This window comes from Piliocolobus tephrosceles, chromosome 13 (assembly GCF_002776525.5).
Source record: "Piliocolobus tephrosceles isolate RC106 chromosome 13, ASM277652v3, whole genome shotgun sequence".
Lineage (NCBI taxonomy): Eukaryota > Metazoa > Chordata > Mammalia > Primates > Cercopithecidae > Piliocolobus > Piliocolobus tephrosceles.
In genome coordinates, this window is record NC_045446.1 from 44,193,231 (window position 1) to 44,217,594 (window position 24,364).

Here is a 24,364-nt window from a genome sequence, read left to right on the forward strand (position 1 = left end):
GGACTACAGGTACGTGCCACCATGCCTGGCTAATTTTTGGTATTTTTTTGTAGAGACGGGGTTTCGCCATGTTGCCCAGGCTGGTCTCAAACTCCTGGGCTCAGGTAATGCACCTGCCTTGGCCTCCCAAAGTGTTGGGAATACAGGTGTGTGCCACCACACCTGGCCCTTCCCTTCTCTTTAAAAAGCCATCTGTCCACCATGCCCTTTATGTATGCTGGTCATACTTCCTAGGTAACCTCAGAATATATCATGGAGCAATGGGATAGAATGTTTGACGTGGAATTTTGGAACTCAGGACATCTAGTTGTCAAACCATTGTACTACCCCTCCTGTATTTTTTTTTTTTTTTTTGACAGGGATTAAAACTGCCTATGCTAAATATCTGGATTCTTTACCTCCTCCCTGGTTGGGCCACTGTTGTATGTTAAGAGTTAGACACTTTATGCCGTGAGCAGTTGAGCCAACCATGTGGGATCAATTTCACTGTGAACCCACAGGACTCCAAACCGCGTCTTTTTTGTTGTTGCTATTTAAAGTGAATGCTGAGATGTAAGGTCATCTCCCACTGCCTATGTCTGTTATGGATGTGAACTGTGATGTGGCAGGAGGCCCCCAAGATTAGAAGGCAGCCTGGCAAGGCAGGACTGTCAGAAGATGGGGCTGAAACTCCAACTCACTTCTTGGCTATAGGTTCCTTGGCACATCATTTTCTGTTTTTTTCACTTGTAAAATGGGAGTAAGAATACCTCTCTGGCATCATTTTGCATTATATTGAGTATTTGGGAAAGCGTTTGGAAATTAGTAGGCACTCAATACATTAAAAAAAAATCCTTTTCATGCCAAGGGGTCGACTTAGGGGGCTGGATGGACACTGATGTTGCTTGCCACTCAATGTGTGGTCCAGGCACTAGAGCACTGGTATTGCCTAGGAGTTTGCTAGAAATTGAGGATCCACCAGATCCCTGGTGATTCATAAAGTCTGAGAGGATCTGAAATTCTACAGTTCTAACAAGTTCCACAGGAGTGGCAAAAAGACCTGAGAAACTGAGAAGAGTCAGGATATGGATGGCATGTTAGCCAAGATGGGTTTGCAAAGGTTTTGGGTTTTCCCTGCATTTGCTGCATCCAGATAAGACTGACTTGCTCTTAGCATAAAATTAAACTCTTATGAGGACGTGCTCTAGCACAGACAAGCCAAACCACTAATCTGAATAAATAAGCATCAATTTTATTGAATCATGAATAATTTAAGACTGGTACAATCATCAGCTTTCTTCTCTATGACATGGGGCATTGATGTCCAGCAGATCATTGGCAAATCCAAAAACCTCATGACAAATGAAAATTAAATAGGTAAGGAGAGAGAGAGGAGAGGAAGGGGAGGGAGGATGGAGACATACCGTACACAAAATACTCAATTCCTAGTTTTCTCTTTAAAAATGGCTAGAAAAAATTCATCAAAATGCAGCACTTTAATCAATTATTTACAATTTCTATGTTACAATGAAAAAATGTACATCTTATAGAACATATTTCATAAACTGCTCCACTGGAAACAACTAGCTCAAAACAGCAAACCTTCCATTTAATATCCACAAAGTTGGATTATTTTTCCTTTTTGAAGTAGATTCGCCACAATCAAATTTGAATACAGAGAATTTTGAAGTTTAAGCATCAAACAACAAAGTAAAAGTCCCCAAGATACAACAAAGATCTAGGCAAGTCTTGTTCCTGTCCCACTCCCACCCCACCCCTAATGAAACTTAAAAGGTATTCCCGTTTCACTTATGGCCTGTATCATTCTTGGCAGTTTGGGAAGAGAACTTTTGGCTTCCATTGGTAACTCAACATAAATGTTGCATAGAATTTATACATTTCAAAATTGCCCTAACTGTAGACAAGGCAAAATGGAAGCATTTCCAATAGAGCCCTAAATGAGTACAAAGTCACTTTGTCAAAGGTGAGTGGCACTAAAGTAAAAATATGACCAAAGTAAGAAACGTGCATACTAGACAACCCTGCTTCCCGAAACTTTAGGAAGGACACTGAGTTGTGAGTCACACAAGGGCTAGGCTACTTGAAGTCAATGTTCACCAATCAGGCAGCACCAGGTACAGAAGTCTTGGTTCTGAACCTGGACCCAGTGGGAGGGAAGTCTGTGGGAGAGGGGAGAAGAGAATGACAAGAGAGGATGTCATATTAAAAAAAGGTTTCAAACAATATTGGCAGGTGTCTACTCACAAGGTGACTGGAAAACTGCCCAGGAGGAGAAGTCAACTTTACCTCCTCCCAAATTCACAGTACGCGAGTGTAGGGTCATTGCTGGGACATAAATTGTCTAAGGAGGGCCACCCTTCAGGTTTACCAGAAATCTGAAGGTTTGGCCCCCCTGGTCACAGGCTAAATATATGGTTGGAAAGTTTTATTAAAAACAAAAACAGAACAAGACACACTCACTCCCAGATGACTAATGAAGGCTAAGCAGAATAGTCTGAGTTTGCTGAGATTAAAGCAGGGACAGTGTTGGAAAGTTTTCCTTTCACTAGTGGGACACATTCCCCTTTTCTTTTCAAAGAGGAAGAACATGGTGTCATCCAATACGAAGTTAGCAGTTTCGGGTCAAACTCCTACGGTAAGAAACTAAAAAAAGATGCCAAGAGACAAATCTTCAGAAATAGAAATGCAAAAGATGGAATAAAAACCCTGATCATTAAAACAGAGACACCTTCACTGGTGTCCAATAAAGATTCTCTTTGTAAAACAGAAACAAACAACTCAAAAATTTATCATACTTTGTAATGAAAACACCAGTATGTTGAAGACACAGCAGACTGGGTTTCTATTAGAGCAAGTACCAGCAAGGTCATGTAGACTAGAAACTTTTGCCTTCTCCTGTACCAGACACATCCCTGTCCAGTTGGGTTGTCAGCTGGAGACTGGTAAGAACCTAAAAAATGGATCTTTTTTTTTTCTTTTTCTCATGGTCACGCATCCACATGAACGAGTCTTTTGGATGAGAAAAGTCACAGCAACTTGAGTTCTCCTAATGAACAGATGACTTTTTAGCCCTGTTTGTTTCAATGGGGAAAACAGTGACAAAAAAAACAAACCCCAGGCAGGCACGACACTTATGTAAAATGAACACAGTTAGTACAAAACCAGTAAGGCATCACTTTGGGAAGGTCAGCACCGAAGAGGTCAGGCAAGGCTCGTCCAGACGGGGCTTCTGGGAGGGAGTGACCCTCACCCTTGTTGAGCTGCGTCATGTTGGTTCTGAGGAAAGTGCAAGTCTTTTGCGGGGTGACCGCATCACTCCACCGGAAGCTGGGGCGGGGGGCGCTGGAGGTGTTGGTGTGTGTTCTAAACCCTCGAGGATGAGAAGGGAAGGCAAGGTCCATGGCTCACCCACATGTCGAGGACTGGGTCCTCATCCATTTTAAAGGACACAGATATCCCCAGCCCTGGCAGGAGGAGGCGAGTGTGTAGGACTGAGAGGATGGACAACTAAAAACCAAAACTGAGCAGGACCAAACCGAAACTCAACTCCTGCGGTTCTTACTTTCACCAAAGGATTGATTCTGACCAAGAGGGGAAGGGGGAAAAAAATCTTCAAAAATCAATGCATCAGAAAGGAAGAAACTCAACCTCATTTTCAAAAGGTAATCTGTTCTCCAAAGCAGAACAAGTCTCACTATACACAGTGTTTGCAGAAAAAAACAAAAAAACAAAACAAAACAAAACACCACCTGATTCATTCATATATCAGAAGGAAACAGACGCATGCCGTTCTGCCCTGACAGCCACATCCACTCGCTCACACTCTCACTCCTTCACTCTCTCACGGATGAATCGGAGGCTGATGGACCTGAATGGGGTGGTTGGATTGGAACAGGCAAAATACCTCTCGAGTAAGGAAAGCACCATTTAAAAAACATGAAAGCATGGTTTATTTTCTCCTAAGGTCTCCCTGTGTCGTAGCTCTGTAGTGCGTTGAACGTGACCAAAGCAAGCACCCTGGTTAGCACCAGTTCTCCCTGTGGCCGGCTGTGTGGGAGGGTGGGTGGTGTGGCTCTGAAACCCAGTCTGGAGGGTCTGTGCTGAGGGGAAGCCGTGCTTCTCTGTTTCCAACTTTGCTCCAGTCTCTTCTGTCTCTGGGAAGCTCATATCAGGATGCTGTTTGGTTTCAGAGCTTCATGTTGGTTCATTGTCTTTGGTTTTTGTTTTTTTTGTCTCTCTTTTCATTTCAACGGCGATGATCCTTTCCCGAGAAGTATCTTCAGTGTCTTAGGGAGGTCACAGCAACAAGGCAAAACAATAATTAAAGTACAACCGAAGGTAGTGCAGTTCTCGCTGTGGAAGGAAACGGTCCGCAGGCAGCTGGCCCAGGATGCCTGCACCCAGGTCAAGGCTGAAGGATGAGGGGACTCGGTGTTCCCGCAGCTTTAGGGCTGCGGCTGGGGGCTGGCTCAGGAAGTCAACTTCAGGATGATGTTGGGGATGCAGGTGGAACGGGCGAGGAGAAGAGGAGGGCACTGGGCTCCGGGCCCCTGTCACAGAGTGGACTCCAAAGAGGAGTCCAAGATGTCATCGTGATGGCTGTTACTGTTGGAGTCGCTGTCATAGCTCTGGGGGCTGGAGTAGTTGGCTGCCTCCTGCAGCCTCATCAGCATGTTCATCTAGGGGAAGAGTGGGGAAGCGTGAGCTGCTTTCTGTCTAGTTGGCTGCCCACCCTGGACTCCTAGAAGGTCATGCCACCTCCTCCAGACTCACCTGGGATAACAGCCCACAGTGGAGGCGGTGGACAAGAACATGGACTTTGGGCCAGGCTTCCAGGGTTCAAATCCCAACTTCACCAATTACTAGCTGCATGACTTTGAACATGTTACTTAACCTCTTCATACTTGTTTCTTTACTGGTCAAATGTGAATAATAATAGTACCTGCCCTATAATGTTATGGAGTGGATTGAGTTAATATATGTAGAGCACTGAAAACGAAATGATGCTCTCTATACATATTATATTTATTTTTTATTTAGGAGGGGCACACCTTTCAGGCATAGCCCTCGGCCTGGAAGAAGGTGTGGCTGAGTGTCCCGGCTCCTGGAACTTGGCATCAGCGTCACCAACATCTGAAGCACACGGACCCCCTCCCACTTCGACAGGCATCAAACCCGTCTCTTTTCCTTGCTCTGGCCAGGTCAGACTGGAGCCAACTGTGCTCCAGCTCCTGTGGAAGCCTTGGCAGGGAGGTGAGGGGAAGTGCCAGTTACAAGCAAAGCGTCCGAGTGCAAAGAGCCTTCGCTTGTGGTTCAGGAATCTCTGGGCAAGTTACCTAAAGTATCTGAGCCACCAGTTCGTCATCTATGGAATGGGGAGAATGGCGACACTTCTCATAGGGTTGAAGTAGGCAACGAAATGATATAATGTGCATTAAACCCTTAGAAGAGGGGATGGCCTGGCATATAGTAAGTGCTTAATAAATGTCATCTGTTGTCATCACTATGTAACTTAAAGAAAAGAGTTGAGCGACAGTGTTCTTGAATCTGCCCTTGTTTACATTCTACGGGTCACTTGTTTGGGAGTGGGGAGAGGGAACAAAAGCTACTTTTATTTATAACTGTAAATTGTGTGTATGTATTGTATATTTTATATAGCAAGTAAGTCAGGAATATGGGGCCTGAGCTAACGCCAAGATGTGGTGCAGCTGGGCGTACAATCCAGCTGCCCCTCAGGATAATTTGCAGAGTCTACCCAGATGTGCCACGCTGCAGAAGCACCACCATCTGGTGTCCATCTGCATAGCCATAACCAGGGAAGAGGCAGAGCTGAAGTATAATGGACAATCCTTGGCAACTGGGATTACTTATTCACTCATTAAACACTCCCAATATGTCCACAGTATATGTTCTGGAACAAAAACAAATAAGTCCTGTTCTCATGAAGGTCTCAGTCTCGTGAGTGAGAAGGATTAACATATAAGAGAGCTATGATAATAGAGACACATGGCCCTGGGCAGAAAGAGCAGAACTGGGAGAAATATCAAACATCTAACTTGATAATAGAAGTGACTGGACTGGTACAGCTCACTTCTGGGGGCCTGGGGTTGGAAGGAGAATTCTGTTTCTGGATTTCCAAGAATCCTGGGTCTTTCCTACACACCTTCTGTGTCCAACCAGTTATACAAATGTTACTGGCTCAGAAAAGATTGTTTAGCGATGGGCTGGCCATTCTTTCCTCTAGATATACTAAATTCTATTTTCTATGTAAGTTAAGACCTCATGAGTTGGCTCCCGCAAAAATACCTCCGTGACCTTGGCTTTCGGCAATGGTTAACATTGCAAATGGCTGTTTAAAGTATGCCTCTTTCCTTTGTAAGACTACTGTTATAAATATTGCAAACTAGGCTGTACATGGCAATACAAATAATAAATCCTTAAAAAATACAGTTCCCAGTAAACTCTTCAACAGAACCACAGCTACATTCCACCAAACAGCAGGATGGCAGACAACCTGAATTGCCTATTATTATTATTATTATCATCATCATCATCTAGGGACTTAATTAGCTGCTAGGAATAGAAGAGTAAATCAGTTGTCTTTTAATCCTGCTATATCTCTTATATTTTCTTTTAGGTAACACAAATAATATTCTCTGTTATGTTTTCTTTTAGCTATGCCTGCCAAGAAAGCTTGGACCTAAATTTAAGGCATGATAATAGTCCTTTAACCATAGGAGGTTTTGGTATATTTGCTTCCTCTATATTTTATTGGGCTTTTTTTTGACTTGTTAGGTCTAATTTAGCAGTATGACTTTGCATGGGTCTTATATTGGTAGAGTACTACAATTAATTAGAAATGCTACTGTGGTTGGTCCAGGTGTTTCTTTTGTTTGTTTGTTTTTTTGTTTGTCTGAGACAAGGTCTGGTTCTATCAACCAGGTTGGAGTGCAGTGGCACAATCTTGGCTCACTGCAAACCCTGCCTCCCGGGCTCAAGCCCTCTTCCCATCTCAGTCTCCTGAGTAGCTGGGACTGTAGGCGTGTGCCACCATGCCCGGTTAATTTTTGTATTTTTTGTAGAGAAGAGGTTTTGTTACATTGCCCAGGCTGTTTTCGAGCTCATGAGCTCAAACAACCCACCCAACTCAGCCACCAAAAGCACTGGGACTACAGGCATGAGCCACTGCACCCAGCCCGGTGCTTTGTTGTTGTTGTTGTTGCTGTTGTTGAGACAGTGTCTCGCTCTGTCGCCCAGGCTGGAGTACAGTGGCACAATCTCGGCTCACTGCAAGCTCACCTCCCAGATTCACACCATTCTCCTGCCTCAGCCTCCCAAGTAGCTGGGACTACAGGTGCACGCCACCACGCCTGGCTAATTTTTTTTAATTTTTAGTAGAGACAGGGTTTCACTGTGTTAGCCAGGATGGTCTTGATCTCCCGACCTCGTGATCAGCCTGCCTCGGCCTCCCCAAGTGCTCGGACTACAGGCGTGAGCCACCCCAGCCTGGGTGCTTCCTAAAGGGCCTTTATATTGTTTTAGCAACAGCCAAATAAACAAGAGGCTTAAACAGTGGTAAAGACTGAGGTCATCTCAATGACCATGGGACTCATAGTCACGCCCCCTCCCCTCTGAGTCCCTCCTGCCTCAAACCTTTCCCTGTCTACTCTCCTGATCATTTGCCTTGGGCTTCTGGTCCTTAGCAATCTCTTCCTCTGCTCTGTTATTGGTAGGAGAGATCAAAGTAATAGGATAGTAGGTAACAGAGGTGGCATCCCAAATCAGAGGGCAAAGAGTTATATAGAGACAGTAGGTATAAGAACATTTAAGGGGAAAAATCAATTCTTAACCTTTTATCTAGAACCAGAAAACAATTTCAGAGGAAAAGTCTTTAGGGAAAAACAAAAACCATGGAAGAAAATATTGGCAAAAATGGGGTCATTTTCCAAATGGCCCAGTGATTTGAGTCCAGCCTTCCAAAGCAAGGCTGGGTTTAGTCACCTTTGTATTTCCAGAGGCCCTGCATCATACCCAACACACAGTAAGTGCTCAATGAATTCTGAACTGTTCTGGCAGCTGAGGACTCACCAGCGGATCACCTTCAGCATCACTGGAGGGCACCTGCTTGCTTGTCGATCCCTCCCGAGGCATGGAGTAGCCGTCGAAGCCGACATCCTCAGGCCGTAACTGCAGCAGGGGAGGCCACTCATGTTGTTGTGGGCTGGCTGCCCATGGATATGTGTCCATCACCCACTTGGCAGGATCCTCCCAGGGGGCACGCCTTCCATAGAGCTGAAAACAGGCAAAGAAGGAACAGTCTGGAAGTGGCCGAGATCTCTCCTGGAGTCTTCTGAAAAACTCCCCAAACCCAGCATCATGCCTTCCCTGATGGAGTAATTCCACTTCTAGAATTCCATCCTCAGGAAGTCATCCAAGACGCAGATGGCTCGAGGTGCTAAGGCTGAAGGCAGCATGACCCAGTGGTCTAGAGCACAGGCTTTGGAGTCAGGGCGATCTGGGTTCATGTTCAGCTCTGCCACTGACTCACCGTGTGACCCTAAACTCTGAGCCTTGGTAATCCAATTTGGAAAACTGGCTCTGGGGGAAAAACAATGACCTGATTTGAAGCATTTGCTGACTTCCATGGTACAATCCCACCATGACTGATTTCAAACCACTGACACGATGTCACTGGATGTGGAGTTGGAAAGAGGTGCTACCAGCTTTTAAGAGCCAGCTCTAGTACTCCACTGGGTGCATCTACCCAAAGAATACCGCCTACATACCTTGGGTGCTGGGCATCAACACTGCAGGCAGAGGTCACAATGGCCCTGGCTCAATATTTATTTTTATTTTGTACTGAGACAAGGTTGTGTAATGTTGCTCAGGCTGGAGTACAGTGGCATGATCACTCTCCCTGTGGCCTCAATCTCCCAGACTCAAGTGATCCTCCTGCCTCAGCCTCCCAAGTAGCTGAGACTGCTTGCGTGCCACCATGTCTGGCTAATTTTTAAAACAATTTTTTTTTCAAGAGATGGGATCTCCCTCTGTTGCCCAGACTGGTCTCAAACTTCTGGGCTCAAACAATCCTTGTGCCTTGGTCTTCCAAAGGTCTGGGATTATAGGTGTGAGCCACTGTGCTGGGCTGGTCCTGGCTCAATAAAACCCCATTTCTTGAAATGGGTCTGACTCCTACAGCCCCTATACAGAAGCACTGCTCCTTTTCAAAGCAGCAAATTGCTAAAAGAGGCTGCACATAGGCAGTGAAATTATGAGGGCTTCTCCCTTGTCATGTGTTTCTCAAAATTCCATTATAGCTAATTGGCTCTTAAAACAGTAAACTATATTATCACTTAATTTTATAGTAAGATCAACACCATGCCTCCAAGCTCCTTTTGTTAAGCCTCAATTATCTAATGGTAAAATGATTTTAGTGACCATTACTAGCAATTTCAAGAAATACATACATTCCTTAAAGAACAGAAACCTAGACTGGACCCCTTCCCGATGTGAGGCTCTGCATATTACACAGCTAGGTGTAGGCTTTGTATCTTTCTCCTTTACCACCACATCTTGCAGCTGACTGTGCGCCGGGTACTGTGAGAAATGCTTTACAAATATCTTGCTTAACCACCGGGCAACTCCCAGAGGAAGTACTACTGCTCGTGATTTACAGATGAGGAAACAGGCCCAGGCAGGAGAGAAGCCAGAATTGGAAACTAAGTGTGTTCAATTCCACGGCCCACTAGTTTGGCCCACTTGGTCCATGTGGCAGGACATGCTCACAGCCAGGGCAGCGTCGCCTGTAGCTCTGCAAAGAGGACTCTGCAGGGGGCCTTGAGGCACAGAGACTAAAGAGTCCTGTGGGCCACCACGGCTACAGTGTGTCTCTAGGGTGGCCATGGCTGTCTGTCTGTCTGCTCCCCCTGCCCTCCCGGGAATCCTGCAGTGGAGAGGGTACAGAGAGCAAGGTGCTGACAACAGTGCAGAGCTGGGCTCTGAACCAACAAAACCACTTCTTTCCAAGGGGAAGGAGCTGGGGCCACCTAGCCCCACCCCCTCATTTACCAGATGGGCCAATCAAGGCCCAAAGAGCAGAGCCTGCTGAGAAAGGTTGTCGGGCAGGGCCCGATTTGAACCTAGAACTTCAACTTCCTTTGCCAGGCCTTTATCCTCTCCACCCCCCCTGACTGACACCACCTGGAACAACTCTATCATTTAGAGCCACGTGACTCAGCCAGACCCAGAGCAGGGAGACTCGGAGCAGGCTGTTGGCCAGGTATCAGTGTGTCAGTCTGCTGGGCTCATTGTCCCCGCCAGCGGTGCCCATGCTCCCTTGACCGTCTGTGCCAACTGGGACCTCTAGGTATGATTTCTGTCAGGGAAGCTGCCCACCCTGCCCCTTAGACGGGCCCATCTCTCTGCATTTGTGGATATCACCCCCTCTGCTTAAGTCACGCAGCCTCCTATGACTCATTGCCTTCCCATACACCAGCACTCCTCCCGTCCCATGTTCTGGCCCAGTCTGTTGCTAAGTCTTCCTTAACCTGGGGCAGGAGTGAGTCTCAGGCCTAGGAACTCACTCTGACATTTGAAAGGCAATTTTTGCGTGAGCTGGAAGGAATCGTGTGAGGGGCATGCATTTGTGTGTACATGGGCATGTGTCTCAGCGCAGAAGAGAACGCAAAAGTGGGATATTTGGAGCAGAAGAAGGCTGCTCCAGACTAGAACCATTTGTGCAGTTTTGAGAAGTCTCTCCCTCTGAGGTCTTTCCCTGTGGAAACTGGGCTGCATTTCTCAAGCCAGACCTCACATGAGGCTGAACCAAACCCTCACAGCTACTGCTTCTATGACGGCTACTGCTTCTGTCTCCACCCTACAGCCTGGATGAGGACATGCTCAGGGCTGCAGAATCACAGAGGCTAGAACTCCTGGAGCTGAATCTGTCCTCAGAGATTACCTGGCACCGTGGTTTTCAAACATTTGCTCTTCATCTCTGGTCCTCAACTGAGTAGATTGGGGGCTCCATAGAAACCAGCCTAAAAAAACACTCTTCTAGTCCAAACTTGTCAATTTATAGATGGAGAACCCAAGGCCAAGAGACAGGAGACCTGTCTGGGGTTTCAGAGCAGGCTGGATAATCTGATAAATGGCCCCGCACTCACCCTGCACTGTTCCTGTTCCCTGCGGGAACCAGGCCTGCCCTAGGCACAGAGAGGTCTTTTGAGTTACCCTGTAGACTTTAGACACTTTGGCAAGTGTTTCCAATGACAGCTCCAAAGGGAAGCAGGGCTGAGGACTGAGTCATAAGACAAATGCACATTAGGTATACGCTAACATCATCTGCAAGAACAGAAAATATTTTTACAAGCCTCCTCACTTGTCACTGGACACGTTCAAGTCTGGGTGATGAATGGCTGGGTAAGAACCACGGCAAGCCGTGGAAACATCATACAGCGCCTCAGCTCCACTGCAGGCCCTGAGGGTAGCAGCAGAGACAGCTGGACAGACAGACACAGAGGGGAGGACATTCACTTTCCCTAAGGCAGGGGAAGAAACCTGGCATCCCTACTGGGTCAGGAAAAATGGGAGCAGGACAACAGGGAGCTGAGACATTGAAAACTAAAACCGGGGCCACTGTGAGCCTTCTGACTGAGGGATGCAGGGGGCCCCTGGGACCGTGTGCACATCACAGAAGAATGCATCAGCTGCACATTCAGGAAGCTCCCCCAAGGAGTTCCACAAGTGCATCTGCACGTACACACCCTTGCAGTGCTACCTTATGCTCACTAGAGGGCGATATCATGTATCCTCCTGGCATGGGTGTACCTGTAGGAGGGGCTGCCTGGAAGCCATCCTCATCCCCTGAAGACAGCAGGTCTCCTTATGTTCCCACCAAATCCATACTACCATGGGCAGCCCTGCATCCCAGCTCCTGGTGCATGGCAGCCCTGTCAGAACCCATTCGAGGGACTCCACCTCTTCTCAGACTAGAACCTGGGCCAAGGGATGACTCACTCTGAAGTGCAACATGCTCACTTCATGGCCACTTACCCGGGTTAGGTGAGGGGCAGGTGACCCTAGAGTAGGCGTGTACTCAAAGTAACACAAAGGAGAGTATGGAATTTTAATTTTTTAAAAATAAAGGAATCCTTTTGTCAAATGAAATAATAAGGGGAACTCCATTCTATAAAATTCAGTATTTGGTTTCCCAAGCCACCTGAGGCTTTTCAGTGGAGTGATGGGGGTCCTCAGGATAGCTGAAAATAACAGAAGTAGCCAGGGGCCAACTAGTCCTGGGCACCAACGCTCACTCCATCTTACCCTGCTGAGGGGACTTGGTAAGGGGCAAGAACGTCCGTGAGCCTCAGTTTCCTCATCTGTAAGAGACTCACCGGGCTGTCAGAACTAAATGAGATCATGCACGTCAGGCCCCTAATAGTGCCTGGCAAGTAGCAGGCCCTCAAAAAACATCACCAAATGTTCCTTCAAAACCAGAGGCATGAAGAACACAGCAAGCTTCCCCAGGAATCCGCAGAGTCTATACGGTCTCCTGGGTTCATCAGGATGGCGAGGTCACAGGTTTGGGGCATAGTGACTCACTTTTGAGCCACTTAGTGGGATGCAAACTCTGGCCGCCTCCCTTTGCAGCTCTGTACTCTTGAAAGACTAACCTTCAAATGACCTCAAAGCACAAAGCAGTGATGACTTTTCCTGGCTCACACTGAACTGGTGAGTCTTGAGATTGGAGCATGTCTCTGCTTCCTGCCCCATGATTGCTGGGGCCTCACTTTCTCATGCTGGGAAGGATACCTAATGCTCCTCTATGATCAGCTAAATCAGCAACCTCTCCTAGGTGGGAAGGGGAGTTCCTTTCCAGCCACGCCCAGAAAGCCTTCTTTTAGGTTCCGGTCCAAAGGGGCAGGGCCTTGGCACCGCCATCCACTGGTAACCAGTGAGGGGCTTGCTCAAGTGCAGCTCAAGGCTGGAGCACAGAAAGGCTCCCTACTTCCGGGTTAATGCCTCCCAGGGCAGAGGAGGCCTTTATTCAGCAGAGCCCATGAGTTCCTCCCAGTGACTCTGAGGTTCACTCCCCTTCCTATACCAGAAGACAATATTGAGAGCAAAGATGAAGCAAATGGGAGAAGGTGAGGTGGAATCAGGGGCAAACAGTCCACCTCATCCGCCTGCAATTCTCTTTGCTTTTCTTAAGCAGCTTGGGTTTCCCAGAGGTGCTGGGCATATCACACTCCCTGGAAGCCACCAATGAGAACAGAGGAGAGAGGCTTCCGAAATGAGACAGACTGCAAGAATCCAGCAGGTAGGAGATGCTTCTACTGGCCCCAAAATAGGAATGACTGGGTGGTTGTTTGGGTCTGTGGTACTAACAAAACCATTTGATTAAGGACCAAATTGTGGTCAATTTAATCCAGGCCAGTGACTTTACCTACCTAGGGAGATTCCACTGCAAAGATCTAAAGTCATTCATACCTTCTTGTATGAAAGCAACAGTTGACAGAGCACTGTTAACTAATGATTTGGGGCTGGCCAAAGGTTGCCTAATTTCTTGCTTTTTTCCTGCTTTCACAATACACTTGCATTAAATATGCTGACTTGAATTTGTAACGCGTATGCTCCAGTTTAATGAAATGCATCACAAGAGGCAAAATATTTTCCTTTTCAAGCTCCCTTTGTCCTGAAGGCCTCTGAAGACCATCATTGCTGCTATTAATCATAGACAGAAAATAGTTGAATATTTCTCAGTTTAGCCCAATATAGAGAAATGACAAACACTGACTGCAGCCATTAAATTGCATTTGTCACACGTGCCTGTGGGTGCACACCAGTCCCTGAGCCCTCCACAGGCCTACGATAGCATCTTGTGTCTCCCATTGTCCAGTACCAAGGAAACAAAGAAGCTCTTGGAAACCTGGCTACCAAACTGGTTTCTGGATTATTCAGCCACACGTGATGTCTGCTAATTATGCACTGTGAGTGTTAAAAGCCTACAGAACTTCTTAGGCAGCCTTGTTGAGCTGCCTCCAGGCTCAACAGTAAAACTATCCCGAGTTCCAAATTAATGGTAAGCTTCCATTTAAACCCTGGGTTAAGTGAGAAGTTAAGAATTTGTGCTTTCCGGGCTGGTAGCACATGCCTATAATCCCAGTTACTTGGGAGGCTGAGGTATGAGAACTGCTTGAACCCAGGAGGTGGAGGTTGCAGTGAGCTGAGATTGTGCCACTGTACTCCAGTCTGAGTGACAGAACAAGACTGTCCAAAAAAAAAAAAAAAAAAAAAGAATTTATGCTTTCCAACTGCTGTCAGGCAGGAGGAACTGGCAGCCTTATGGGCCCCTAAGAGGGTAGGGGTGCTGATGTCAGGGAAAGAGTGCCACCAGCCTCAGGGCTAAGAACCTGGAATTTGACCCAGAAGGCATGGATTCAAATCACAGACCTTTCAAGTTTCCCTTTTGTAACCTTAAGCACATCATTTATTCTCTTTGCGCCTCATTTTTTTCTCTTAAAAATGGAGTAAAAAACCAAATTTCTGTCCAAGTTCCACGACTAATCCAAGGCTTAACCCAAAAGGCAGATAGGAGAAGATTTTGCAAACTGTGAAGTACTACACATGTATATGGTTCTACTTCTCATGCACTCACGATGCTGAGCACTTTTGTTTCATCCTTGCAACAAACTCTTGGTGGCAGAATATCAATGAGGGCTCTGAGGCACAGGCAGGCTAACCAGCTGGCCTGGGGTCACAGGTTAGCAGAGCCAGGACTTGCAGCCAGGTGTCCTTACACTGTGCTAGACTGATGACTTCCCAGGCGAGGGGTTGTCACCCCATGTCAGTCAGATTCCTGGAGGAGGAGATAAAGACAACTCATCGGGTCACCAGAACAGTCCCCCTCAGCTTCGAGGAAGCCAGCAGGGGTGTCTTCTCACCTGGAGTCCTTCTCTGACGGCTTCGAGGAGATAGGGGATAATAGAGTAGTTCCACAAGTCGGTGAACCACACTCTCGAGCCGTCCACATCGATGGGGCATGACAGGAAGAGCCGGGGGCCTGGATACCACAGTGAAAATACATTAGCACTCAAATGGGCGTGGGTGATGGGGCATCAGGTGAAGCCATGGTCCGAGCACCCTTCACAGGAGGGACCCTGGACGTTCTGATGGCAGGGCTGAGGCCTGGACACAGATATACTAGCCCTGGATGGTGGGCATACAGAAGGACACTCTGATCCCTGATTCCACCTGGGGGTCTCCCTCCTCCAGGAAAGGCTTGATGGGGAAGACGCTCACTGTGGCATTACTAATCTTGATTTTTAAAAATGGAAGCCTATGACTACAAGTCTAAAAGAACAGCAACAGTTAAGCAAATGAGGGTACATCTGCATTTAATCATTTTATAGCCTTTAAAAATAATTTTTAAAACTGAGTAATTGGCTGGGCGTGGTGGCTCATGCCTGTAATCCCAGCACTTTGGGAGGCCGAGGCTGGTGGATCACCTGAGATCAGAAGTTCGAGATCAGCTTAGCCAACATGAAGAAACCCCTTCTCTACTAAAAAACACAAAAAAATTAGCCGGGTGTGGTGGCGGGCACCTGTAATCCCAGCTACTCAGGAGGCTGAGGCAGGTGAATCGCTTGAACCTGGGAGGCAGAGGTTGCTGTGAGCCGAGATCACGCCATTGCACTCCAGCCTGAGCAACAAGAGCGAAACTCTGTCTCAAAAAACAAAAACCAAAAAACAACAACTGAGTAGCAACAGAGAATGCTCATGAGATAGTGCTAAATGAAAAAGGGGTTTTTTTTTTTTGGAGTCTAGCTCTGTTCCCCAGGCTGGAATGCAACGGTGCGATCTCGGCTCACTGCAGCTTCTGCCTCCTGGGTTCACGCGATTCTCCTGCCTCAGCCTCTTGAGTAGCTGGGATTACAGGTGCATGCCACCACACCCAGCTAATGTTTTTGTATTTTTAGAGTAGAGACGCGGTTTCACCATGTTGGCCAGGCTGGTCTTGAACTCTTAACCTGAGATGATCCATCTGCCTTGGCCTCACAAAGTACTGAGTTTACAGGCAGGAGCCACCATGCCCGGCCAAAAGGAACATGTTATATGTATGCTATGATTGCCACTACATAAAGCGTAAATATATATATATATATGTAAGAACAAGGACAGAAATATTAGCTCAAATAATGAAAATTATGTCAAGATGGTGGGACGGTTAGTGATCTTTTTTTCTCTGTTCTAAATGTCCAGCTTTCAGAAATGCTGGTAAAACTTCATTTTTCAAGCAAAGCCAATCCTGAGGGTAGCTTCAGCTTGGGGAAACCTTGAGGTGGGAGCTCTTTAGTGAGCTAGCAGTTTCTACATCGGGCCAGGGTGGGCACACCTCTCTTCTGCAGACCACTAGCAATCTGGGGTCTGCCTGGTCTGTGACTGTCCCTCTGCCCCCTTTCTATCTTTATGGACAGTCCAGCTTCTGCTGACTGTGCCTGCAAAGTGCTGTCCTGGCCAGGGCCCAGAGGATGGGCACCTGAGGATGCCAGCCCGCCCCCTCAACCCAGTCTCCCACCCACCGATGGTGACGTCCGAGGAACTGTGAGCCTCCAGGAAGCGGTTGAGGTGATGCCAGACCTTGGGAATCCAGTCGATGATTTTTACCAGCTCCATATTGCGCACCCGCCCGCTGATCTCTGTTTCCATGAGCTTCCTCCTCAGGAACCGGCCAAGGAAACCCTTCACAGGCTCCGTGTGGTTGGCACAAAGCACCCATCTGGAGGAAGTCAGAAACATTTTTCAAGATGATAGTGATCCAAATGATGGCTGACCTCAGGAACCAAAGCATGTTAGAAACAGAAGGTATATATGCTAATGCAACAAATTGGATTAGCCACGCACCGAACAGTTCTAAACATTGTAACTATGTATTAACTCACAGTTCCTCATAGCAACCCTCTAACATAGATATTCTCACCACCTCCATTTTACAGACAGAAATGCTAAGGAACAGGCAGGTCATGTAACTTTTCCAGGACCAAACAGCTAGTTATTTGAAGAGCTAAGATGGGAACCAGGAAGCCTGGCTCCAGCAGCTAGGCTGTAACCACTGAGATAAACCGCCTCTTGTGCTTGGTGTCAAGCCCTGTGCTACACTATGGAACTATCACTATGACTAAGACACAGTCCTGGTCCCCAGGAGCTCACAGTTTGGTGGAGGAGGCAGACAGGCAAAGAGAGAAATGAAATATGATGAAGCCTAAGGGAATCAGGGAAGGCTCCTGAGAGGAGGGGATGTCTGGGCTGAGACTGGACAGTTAATGGGCAGCAACATAAGGAAAGGCAGGAGCAGGTGTTAGGGTCAGGAGTGGGGTGATGCTGCAGCCTTCGCAAAGGCATGGGTGTTTGGAGAAACTACCAGAAGTTTAGTGTGACTGAAGTTCAGACTTGACCTGCCAACCCACAGAGTCTGGATTTCATTCTGCAGGCCATAGGGAGCTGGAGCTACTCAAGGACTTTAAGCATGAGAGTTCTATGGTCAGATGTGCACTCTAGAATGTTCACTCCGGTCTGGCTGCCACAGTGCAGAGGATTGGCTACAGGCTGCAGAGGGGAGGCTGCAAGCAGACGTACTGACTAGGTGATGGCAATGGTGTGCTGGGTGATGATGGGGCAGTGATGGGGGGAACAGGAGGACGATGGACTTGAGGGATAGTTAGGAGAAAGCATGAACAAGACCAGGACAGCCTACATGCAGGCTGAGCCACGCTCTCAGTGTGCTGGAGGAGTCAACATTTCTCTGGTAATTACATTCAGACCCACTTTCAATATTTCTCCCTCAGAGATGCCCACAGAATGGCCAGTGGAAATGAGCCGGGGGTCCCAGCCCAGGAGACAGCTTCACATCCACCTCTAAGGACCCAGGCAGGAGAGGTGAAGTCAACTGAGATTCATTATATGGGGCAAGGGGTGTTTGGCGATGTCAATCAGGCAGCAGTGCAACCTAGCACAACCGAGGAGAACAGTCCCTCCCACACCCTGGCCGTGAGAGAGCACCAGCATGGTGCTGTGGCAGCGGGGCAGGGACGACACGCTGGCAGGGAGTCATAGCAGCTGGGACTCGAGGGCCCACAGGCCCAGTTAGGTGGAGACATTTTAGGTAAAAGCTGCCATTGCTCATGTTCACTTGGCACAGAGAGACGTCACTGGTAACAAGAGGGCAGCAGGGTCACCTGCAGTCCCTTCCAGAGCTGCCCCTTTGACCCTGTGACAGCAGGACTCAGAGGCAGAGACTTGAGTGCAAGTTCCACTCTGCCACTGACCAGTGTGTGACCTCACCCAAGTCACTTAAGTCTCTGGGCCTCAGTTTCCCCATTTGTAAACGGAGAGTGGTAAATGTAATTACTTGAGGCTGAAGTTAAAATTAAATGGATTAACGCCGGGAGCGGTGGCTGAAGCCTGTAATCCCAGCACTTTGAGAGGCCGAGACGGGCAGATCACGAGGTCAGGAGATCGAGACCATCCTGGCTAACCTGGTGAAACCCCGTCTCTACTAAAAAAATACAAAAAACTAGCCGGGCGTGGTGGCGGGCACCTGTAGTCCCAGCTACTCGGGAGGCTGAGGCAGGAGAATGGTGTGAACCCGGGAGGCGGAGCTTGCAGTGAGCTGAGATCCGGCCACTGCACTCCAGTCTCGGCGACAGAGCGAGACTCTGTCTCAAAAAAAAAAAAAAAAAAAAAAATTAAATGGATTAAGCTGAGAAAAAGAGAAAAATGCTTAACAATACTTAGCGTACAACGCATACTCAACGCAGGCATCTCTACTCGCCCCTTCTTGCCTTCCCTCTTTGTGATTTCATAGGGTAACTGGACAAGGGGAGGGAAAACTGACCTGAAGTTATGGTGAAGCTGCAGGTTGGGAGTCGAAGAGGTAGCCTGGTTCATTGTGCCAATTATGTAAGGGCTGTGGGTAAAATAAAGGAAAAGACAGCTGTGAGTTCAAGTCACGCTAGAGAACAAGGTGGTCACAGAGGCTCGTGGCCCTGTGCTTCCAGGCCGGTGGACAGCTAGGTGCCTCCCCCTCCCAACCCTGTGTGTGTGCACAGCTTCACTCCCACACTGGCCCTGGGCCGCCTGTGTGCACAGTGCCCCATAAGGTGGCAGCACTCTCTCCTGGGGGCTATGAGGTCCAGAACCGGCCTTTACCATTTGTGGTACTTGCAGTTGAGCAGCCCATTGAAGATCTCGCCCAGAGAGCTCACGTGGTGTAGGTTGTCCAGGATGATGACGAGGGGCATGTCCACAGCATTGTTCTCACTGTTGCACTGGTCAGCAAGGTTGGACAGGTACTGGCGCAATTCCTATGGTGGCCAGGAAGGCCGAAGGAGAACAAGTTGGTGAATGTACTCAGTGAAGACACACTGCTCAGGGTCTTTGCCTCACCCAGGCCAGTGGAGGTGGAAAAGCCCTTCATGATGCTGTGCTGTGAACACATTCCGGGTGCCTGCTCAGGGGATGCAGAGTGGGCATGGGATGAGTTAGGACTGGGTCCTGCCTTCCAGTCAGTATTCACCTGGTGACTGAAAACCTTGAGCCTGGGGTAAAAGCACAGCACTGTGCTCTGTATGTACGTGGCCTGAGAGCTACATATACAGAAGCCCTCTACACATCAGGGCAGCAGAGGAGCCAGACACACACTTAAGTCATGCTGAGTAGTGCTGTGGCAGACACAACACACAGCACTGGGGAGACGAGTCTACATGCACCGGGCTTGGGGAAATCCTGCTGAAAGGGCAGGCTTTGGATTTAACCTTGGAGAATGGGTGGGGCATTGGCTCAGCAGGGACTAGAACACAGCCCTGCATGCCTGGGGTAAGGGATGCATGTCAAAAATGGAAGAGGAAGAATAATGCTGCATCTGTGGAAAAGGCTGAAATGGCAAGGTAAGGAGCTGGCAGAGAACCTAGCATGGCTGCCTGCCACTACTGTCATCATCATGATAGCCGGCATCACTTAGAGCCAGGCAGGGCCTTAAGAGCCTTACACACCGGAACTTCTGTAGTCCCACAGTAACCTAGCAGGTGAGTAGTGTGATTTCCTCCATTTTACAGATAGAGAAGCTGAGGCATGGTATGATCAGGTGCCTGGCCCGAGAGTGCACAGTGGGTAAGCACTGGGCATGGGTCAGACCTGGGTTCCTGCTCCAGTCAGTATCTTCACCACACTGGCCTGTCTTAGATGTGAGCCTGCTTGCTCAGGGGCTAACATCTTCTCCCTCTTCTACCAGCACCCACCCACCCTGGGCCTCCATTTTAAGTCAAAATATGACTTGTTAGCAGTAGAAAAAGCCCACCTTTTAAAGTGACTAGTTCTTTGAGTCCCTGTTCACCATGATCTCTGGGCCCCAGGCACATGGCTCCTCATGCCTGCGGAGCCTTCACTTACTGGTCCCAGGAGAAGTTCCCTAACTCACACAAAGGCTCTCAACAGAAGGGCTCTGGGTATGTCTCTCTTGTCCTGCACCCACATCAAGTTACTTGGGGAGCTTGTAGATGGTGCAGATGCCCAGCCTCAAACAACCTAGTGAAACAGATCATCAAGCGAGGTCTGGGAACCTGTGTCTTCAAGCACACAAGGTGATCCTTAAGGCCAAGGAGTCATTTCCAATCCACCTTTGATCCTCAGGCCCCTCTGCACAGGGCCAGCTAGAGTCAATTATCCATCAGTGCTCACTAATGCATGAATGAACAGGTCTGAGAAAGCACTTTCCAACTCTCAGCTGGGCTCCATTCAAACTGGTTTCCATTGCTCACTGTGAAGCAGGATCCAACCTATTTGCTGGCCGCAGGGCTCTAGAGTCCAAGACTTTGACTCGAGCTTCAGTTCTACCACTTAGTACCATCTGAGTGGTCTTAGGCACGGGACCAATCTACTTTAAGCCTCTGTTTCCTTCTCTGCAAAATGGGGATGGTGACAACTACTCCCTTGAAGGTATTGCTATGAGAAGGTGTTTGCTGGCGATGAGGCAAGCAGTCCATAAATGTGGGTTTCTATTGTTTTTATTATTGTTATTTTTGTTAATGGTGTTGTCATTATTGTTCCAAAAATATTTTATTTTGGAAAATCAGTAACACCCAGTACACACATGATAACTTCTTGGTAAACTGCAACAGATGTATCTTGCATAACATTAAAGAACTACCAGGACTGAGCATCATAAATGAGCTCGATCGGCTTAATCACAGATGGAACTTCCTACTGGGATGATCGGAGTGGAGCCTTCCTTTCCGCTAGCGCCCTCTGGATCTCCTTCACTGGGCTTTCTAAAACCACCCAAGGAGAGCTGATAGGAAAGGCTGTTTTCCCATCAGGCACTAGCCTGATGATATCATCAGTTTCGAAAGGGTCAAAAAATACAGCAGACTCAGAATGACCTCCTCACCTTGCTGGACTTATGGTCCACGTTAAAAGTGGCAATAACCCCGTCTGTCAACTCCCGTCCCTCTCGAAGCACCATATACTCAGACAGCCGGTTGGCCAGGTAGGTTTTCCCAGTGCCGCTGGGGCCAGAAAGAATGATCCGACGGTGCTCTATCAGGAGGGAGACGTAGCGCTGCAGGATGGGCTTGGGAATCAAGGACTCAAACACCAGTGAGTCCAGGCTGTTTTCTGCGAGCCCTGCATTTGGGAGAGACAGGAAGTGTCTGAAGTCCTGTAGAAAAGGTGGCTCTCTGTGCTTGCCTAACTGGGACTGCCAAGACCTGAGGTTATTCCTTTCCTCGCAGTCTACTCACCTGAGATTCCTGCACACCCAGGGACACTGGAAGCTGACAGCAAAGTGCTGCTGCTCTAGGAAGTCATCTCCCCGTTCATCAATGCCACGTGCTTCTGTCTCCTGTCTTGGCTAACTTCCCAGACTCAAAGTCACCTTGAACATTTGGGCTCTCAGTCCCCATCTGTCCTCTGCAGAATTCATAATGCTCTGGGCTCTATTTGCCTGTCTGGATTTACTATACTTACTACACACACACATGCACACCTCTACTGTACACACACACACACACATATATATATTTACTATACATATGCTATGTATACTATACCTATGGCATCTGCCCAAACCAAACCTGAGTCCTGTCTATCACAACCCTGAGGTTGCCTCTTCACCCTGCTCCCTCCCACATGCCAGGTACCGCTGCTATCCACACTAAGACGTGCCATGAAGGCAACAGTACTTTTATCTTTAAAAGGAAGAAGAATGCAAGGCGGGATCATTTGATTCTGGAATGTGAATACTGGCAGACCTAGCCTGAAAGCCTGAAATGTTGTTAGCTGGGACTCTTGGTCCTCAACAACATCAAGTGGAAACTTATCCTTTCCCTTTTCTATCTGGGACAATGTCATCAATCAAGGTGGCTGGCTTCACAAGAGGTATCTTTTGGATACTGTCTCTAAGAGAAGATCCATCCAAGGTTGGCTGTCCAGAACCTCAGGTCACTGTTTAAAAGCTACTCTCAAGAAACCAGCAGAATTAATGCAAAGTAAACTGAAGAGTATTTACTATTTTGTAATAGCAAATTCCTTCTACATACTCAGTCACTGTGAGCAGATACCCCCAAAGCATCTATATGTTTGTTTCCAGTCTTCCCCCAATCACGTAACCCCTAAATGCAGTCACTCTTCCACAATGAACATGACAAAGGCCCCCAGATACCTTATCTGCTAGGGACAAGCCTAACATTTTCCTGCTACTGAGATTGATGTAGCGTACACTTGCTCAAACCTCAATGCAAAGTATGGAGTGTAGGGTCTCTAAATTTAATATTAATAAACACAGGAAAAAAACACTAGAACACCCTCTCTGCATATATATACTGCTCTAGTTCAGTCTGCTGCCATAAACCCCACAGGGAGTGACTATTTTGCCGATGAGCTCACTTCAGGAAATGCAAAGTCGAACCCCCTTCCCCTGGTACCACTGAAGTGAATCACTGCAGCTCAGAAAACTCTTTCAGCTCAAATCTTTGAGTGGTTTTTAGTGCCTTGAAGTCATAAGTTTTAAGTACTCTAGGAAAGAGAAGAGTCAGGTATCACTGAAAAATAAACCGAGCTGATCCCTTGAGGTGCTGAAACTTGATGTGTTGACAGCAGCGACGGATCAGGGTCTGCAGAGGGGTGGCACGCTCCACTAGAGGCAGGTAGTCTTATTACTTTCTAGAGAGGCTTGGCCTGGTCTCAGCAATAGGCCATTCCTTTTACCCCTCAGTCCTTTGTAATGCTCACCTGTAAAACCAGCAAGTGAACAAGGCATGCTTGACAGGAGGGGCGAAATGGCAATTTGAACCCAGGACATAAAAGGCTCTCCTGAAAGGGTTCTTGTTGAGGACGATCGTTCCAGTGTGTCTGGTACTCCTTCCTGCTTCCCCTCATGGTAGAACTCTTCTTTCCCATGGGGAGCTCATTCCTGGTGGTTCAAGTGGAACCAATCCAGCTCCTCCATCCACCCAAAGGATAGGCTTGTGAGCAGGCTCGGACAAATCCTCTCCCTAGTCACAATGACCAATTCAGTGACAGGCATTTGACTTATAGTGGGCCAGAGTCATCCCTAGGAATTATCTGTTACATTTTCCCCAAAATCCCTCTTTCCTTCAGGTTCCTAAGCTAGAAGAAGGAATTGGGCTACCAGGGGCCGTTTCATCAACCATGTGCAAAGAGTTCAATAAATAAGCACGGCCGTGACCGGCAACGCTGAGGCAGGCCTTGTCCTGATTCACTGTCTGAGCACCTGGATCCAGCTGTGCTTGAGGTATGCTCCTGGATTGCCCAGGGCCATGACCCCATACATTTCCTTTTTACGCATAGCTACTTTTGAGTCTGTTTCTGTCACTTACAGCCCAAGGGCACAATTGTGGCATTTCACTTGCCAGCAGGAGAAGGCTGTGTGAGGTTCAAGCAGTATGTACCACTTGCCACCTGCAGAGCAAGATCTTAATTCCTGCTGATGGAAAATGGTGGGGTGCTTCTGGAAACTCTACCAACCAAGAAATACATCTCGCGTCAAACAACACCTCAAAACTGCAGTCAAGAAGAGGGCCTTTCAGGGAAGAAAGAAATGGGACAACACAAAGAATGAGCCTAGTACGGTATTTATGAAAGTCTATATTCAGGTGATCCATAACACATAGGAAATGATGCGGTTTTACAATCAAATAAATTTGGGACAGATTGGACTAAAGTCTTTTTTTTTTTTTTGAGATGGAGTTTCACTCCTGTTGCCCAGGCTAGAGTGCAATGGCACAATCTCGGCTCACCGCAACTTCCGCCTCCCAGGTTCAAGTGAGTCTCCTGCCTCGGCCTCCCT

At 47.8% G+C, this 24,364-nt stretch overlaps 1 protein-coding gene across 5 annotated transcripts in view; it reads right to left on the reverse strand.

Annotated features, from left to right (window-relative positions):
* Positions 1-1,209: 1,209 nt before the first annotated feature.
* Positions 1,210-24,364, reverse strand: part of NAV2 (neuron navigator 2) — a 771,558-nt gene continuing 748,403 nt past the window's right edge. For 2 of the 5 annotated variants that reach the window (XM_023191515.2, XM_023191517.2), the window contains 7 exons: positions 21,446-21,681; positions 19,210-19,364; positions 18,896-18,967; positions 16,584-16,780; positions 14,946-15,064; positions 8,089-8,292; positions 1,213-4,679 (listed from right to left, as the gene is read on the reverse strand). In XM_023191515.2, the coding sequence (XP_023047283.1) occupies positions 4,554-4,679; positions 8,089-8,292; positions 14,946-15,064; positions 16,584-16,780; positions 18,896-18,967; positions 19,210-19,364; positions 21,446-21,681 (1,109 nt within the window). In that variant the 3' untranslated portion in view covers positions 1,213-4,553. Of the gene's footprint in view, positions 4,680-8,088; positions 8,293-14,945; positions 15,065-16,583; positions 16,781-18,895; positions 18,968-19,209; positions 19,365-21,445; positions 21,682-24,364 lie in introns of all 5 variants that reach the window. The other 3 variants (XM_023191516.1, XM_023191514.2, XM_023191513.1) reach the window with 3 other exon arrangements.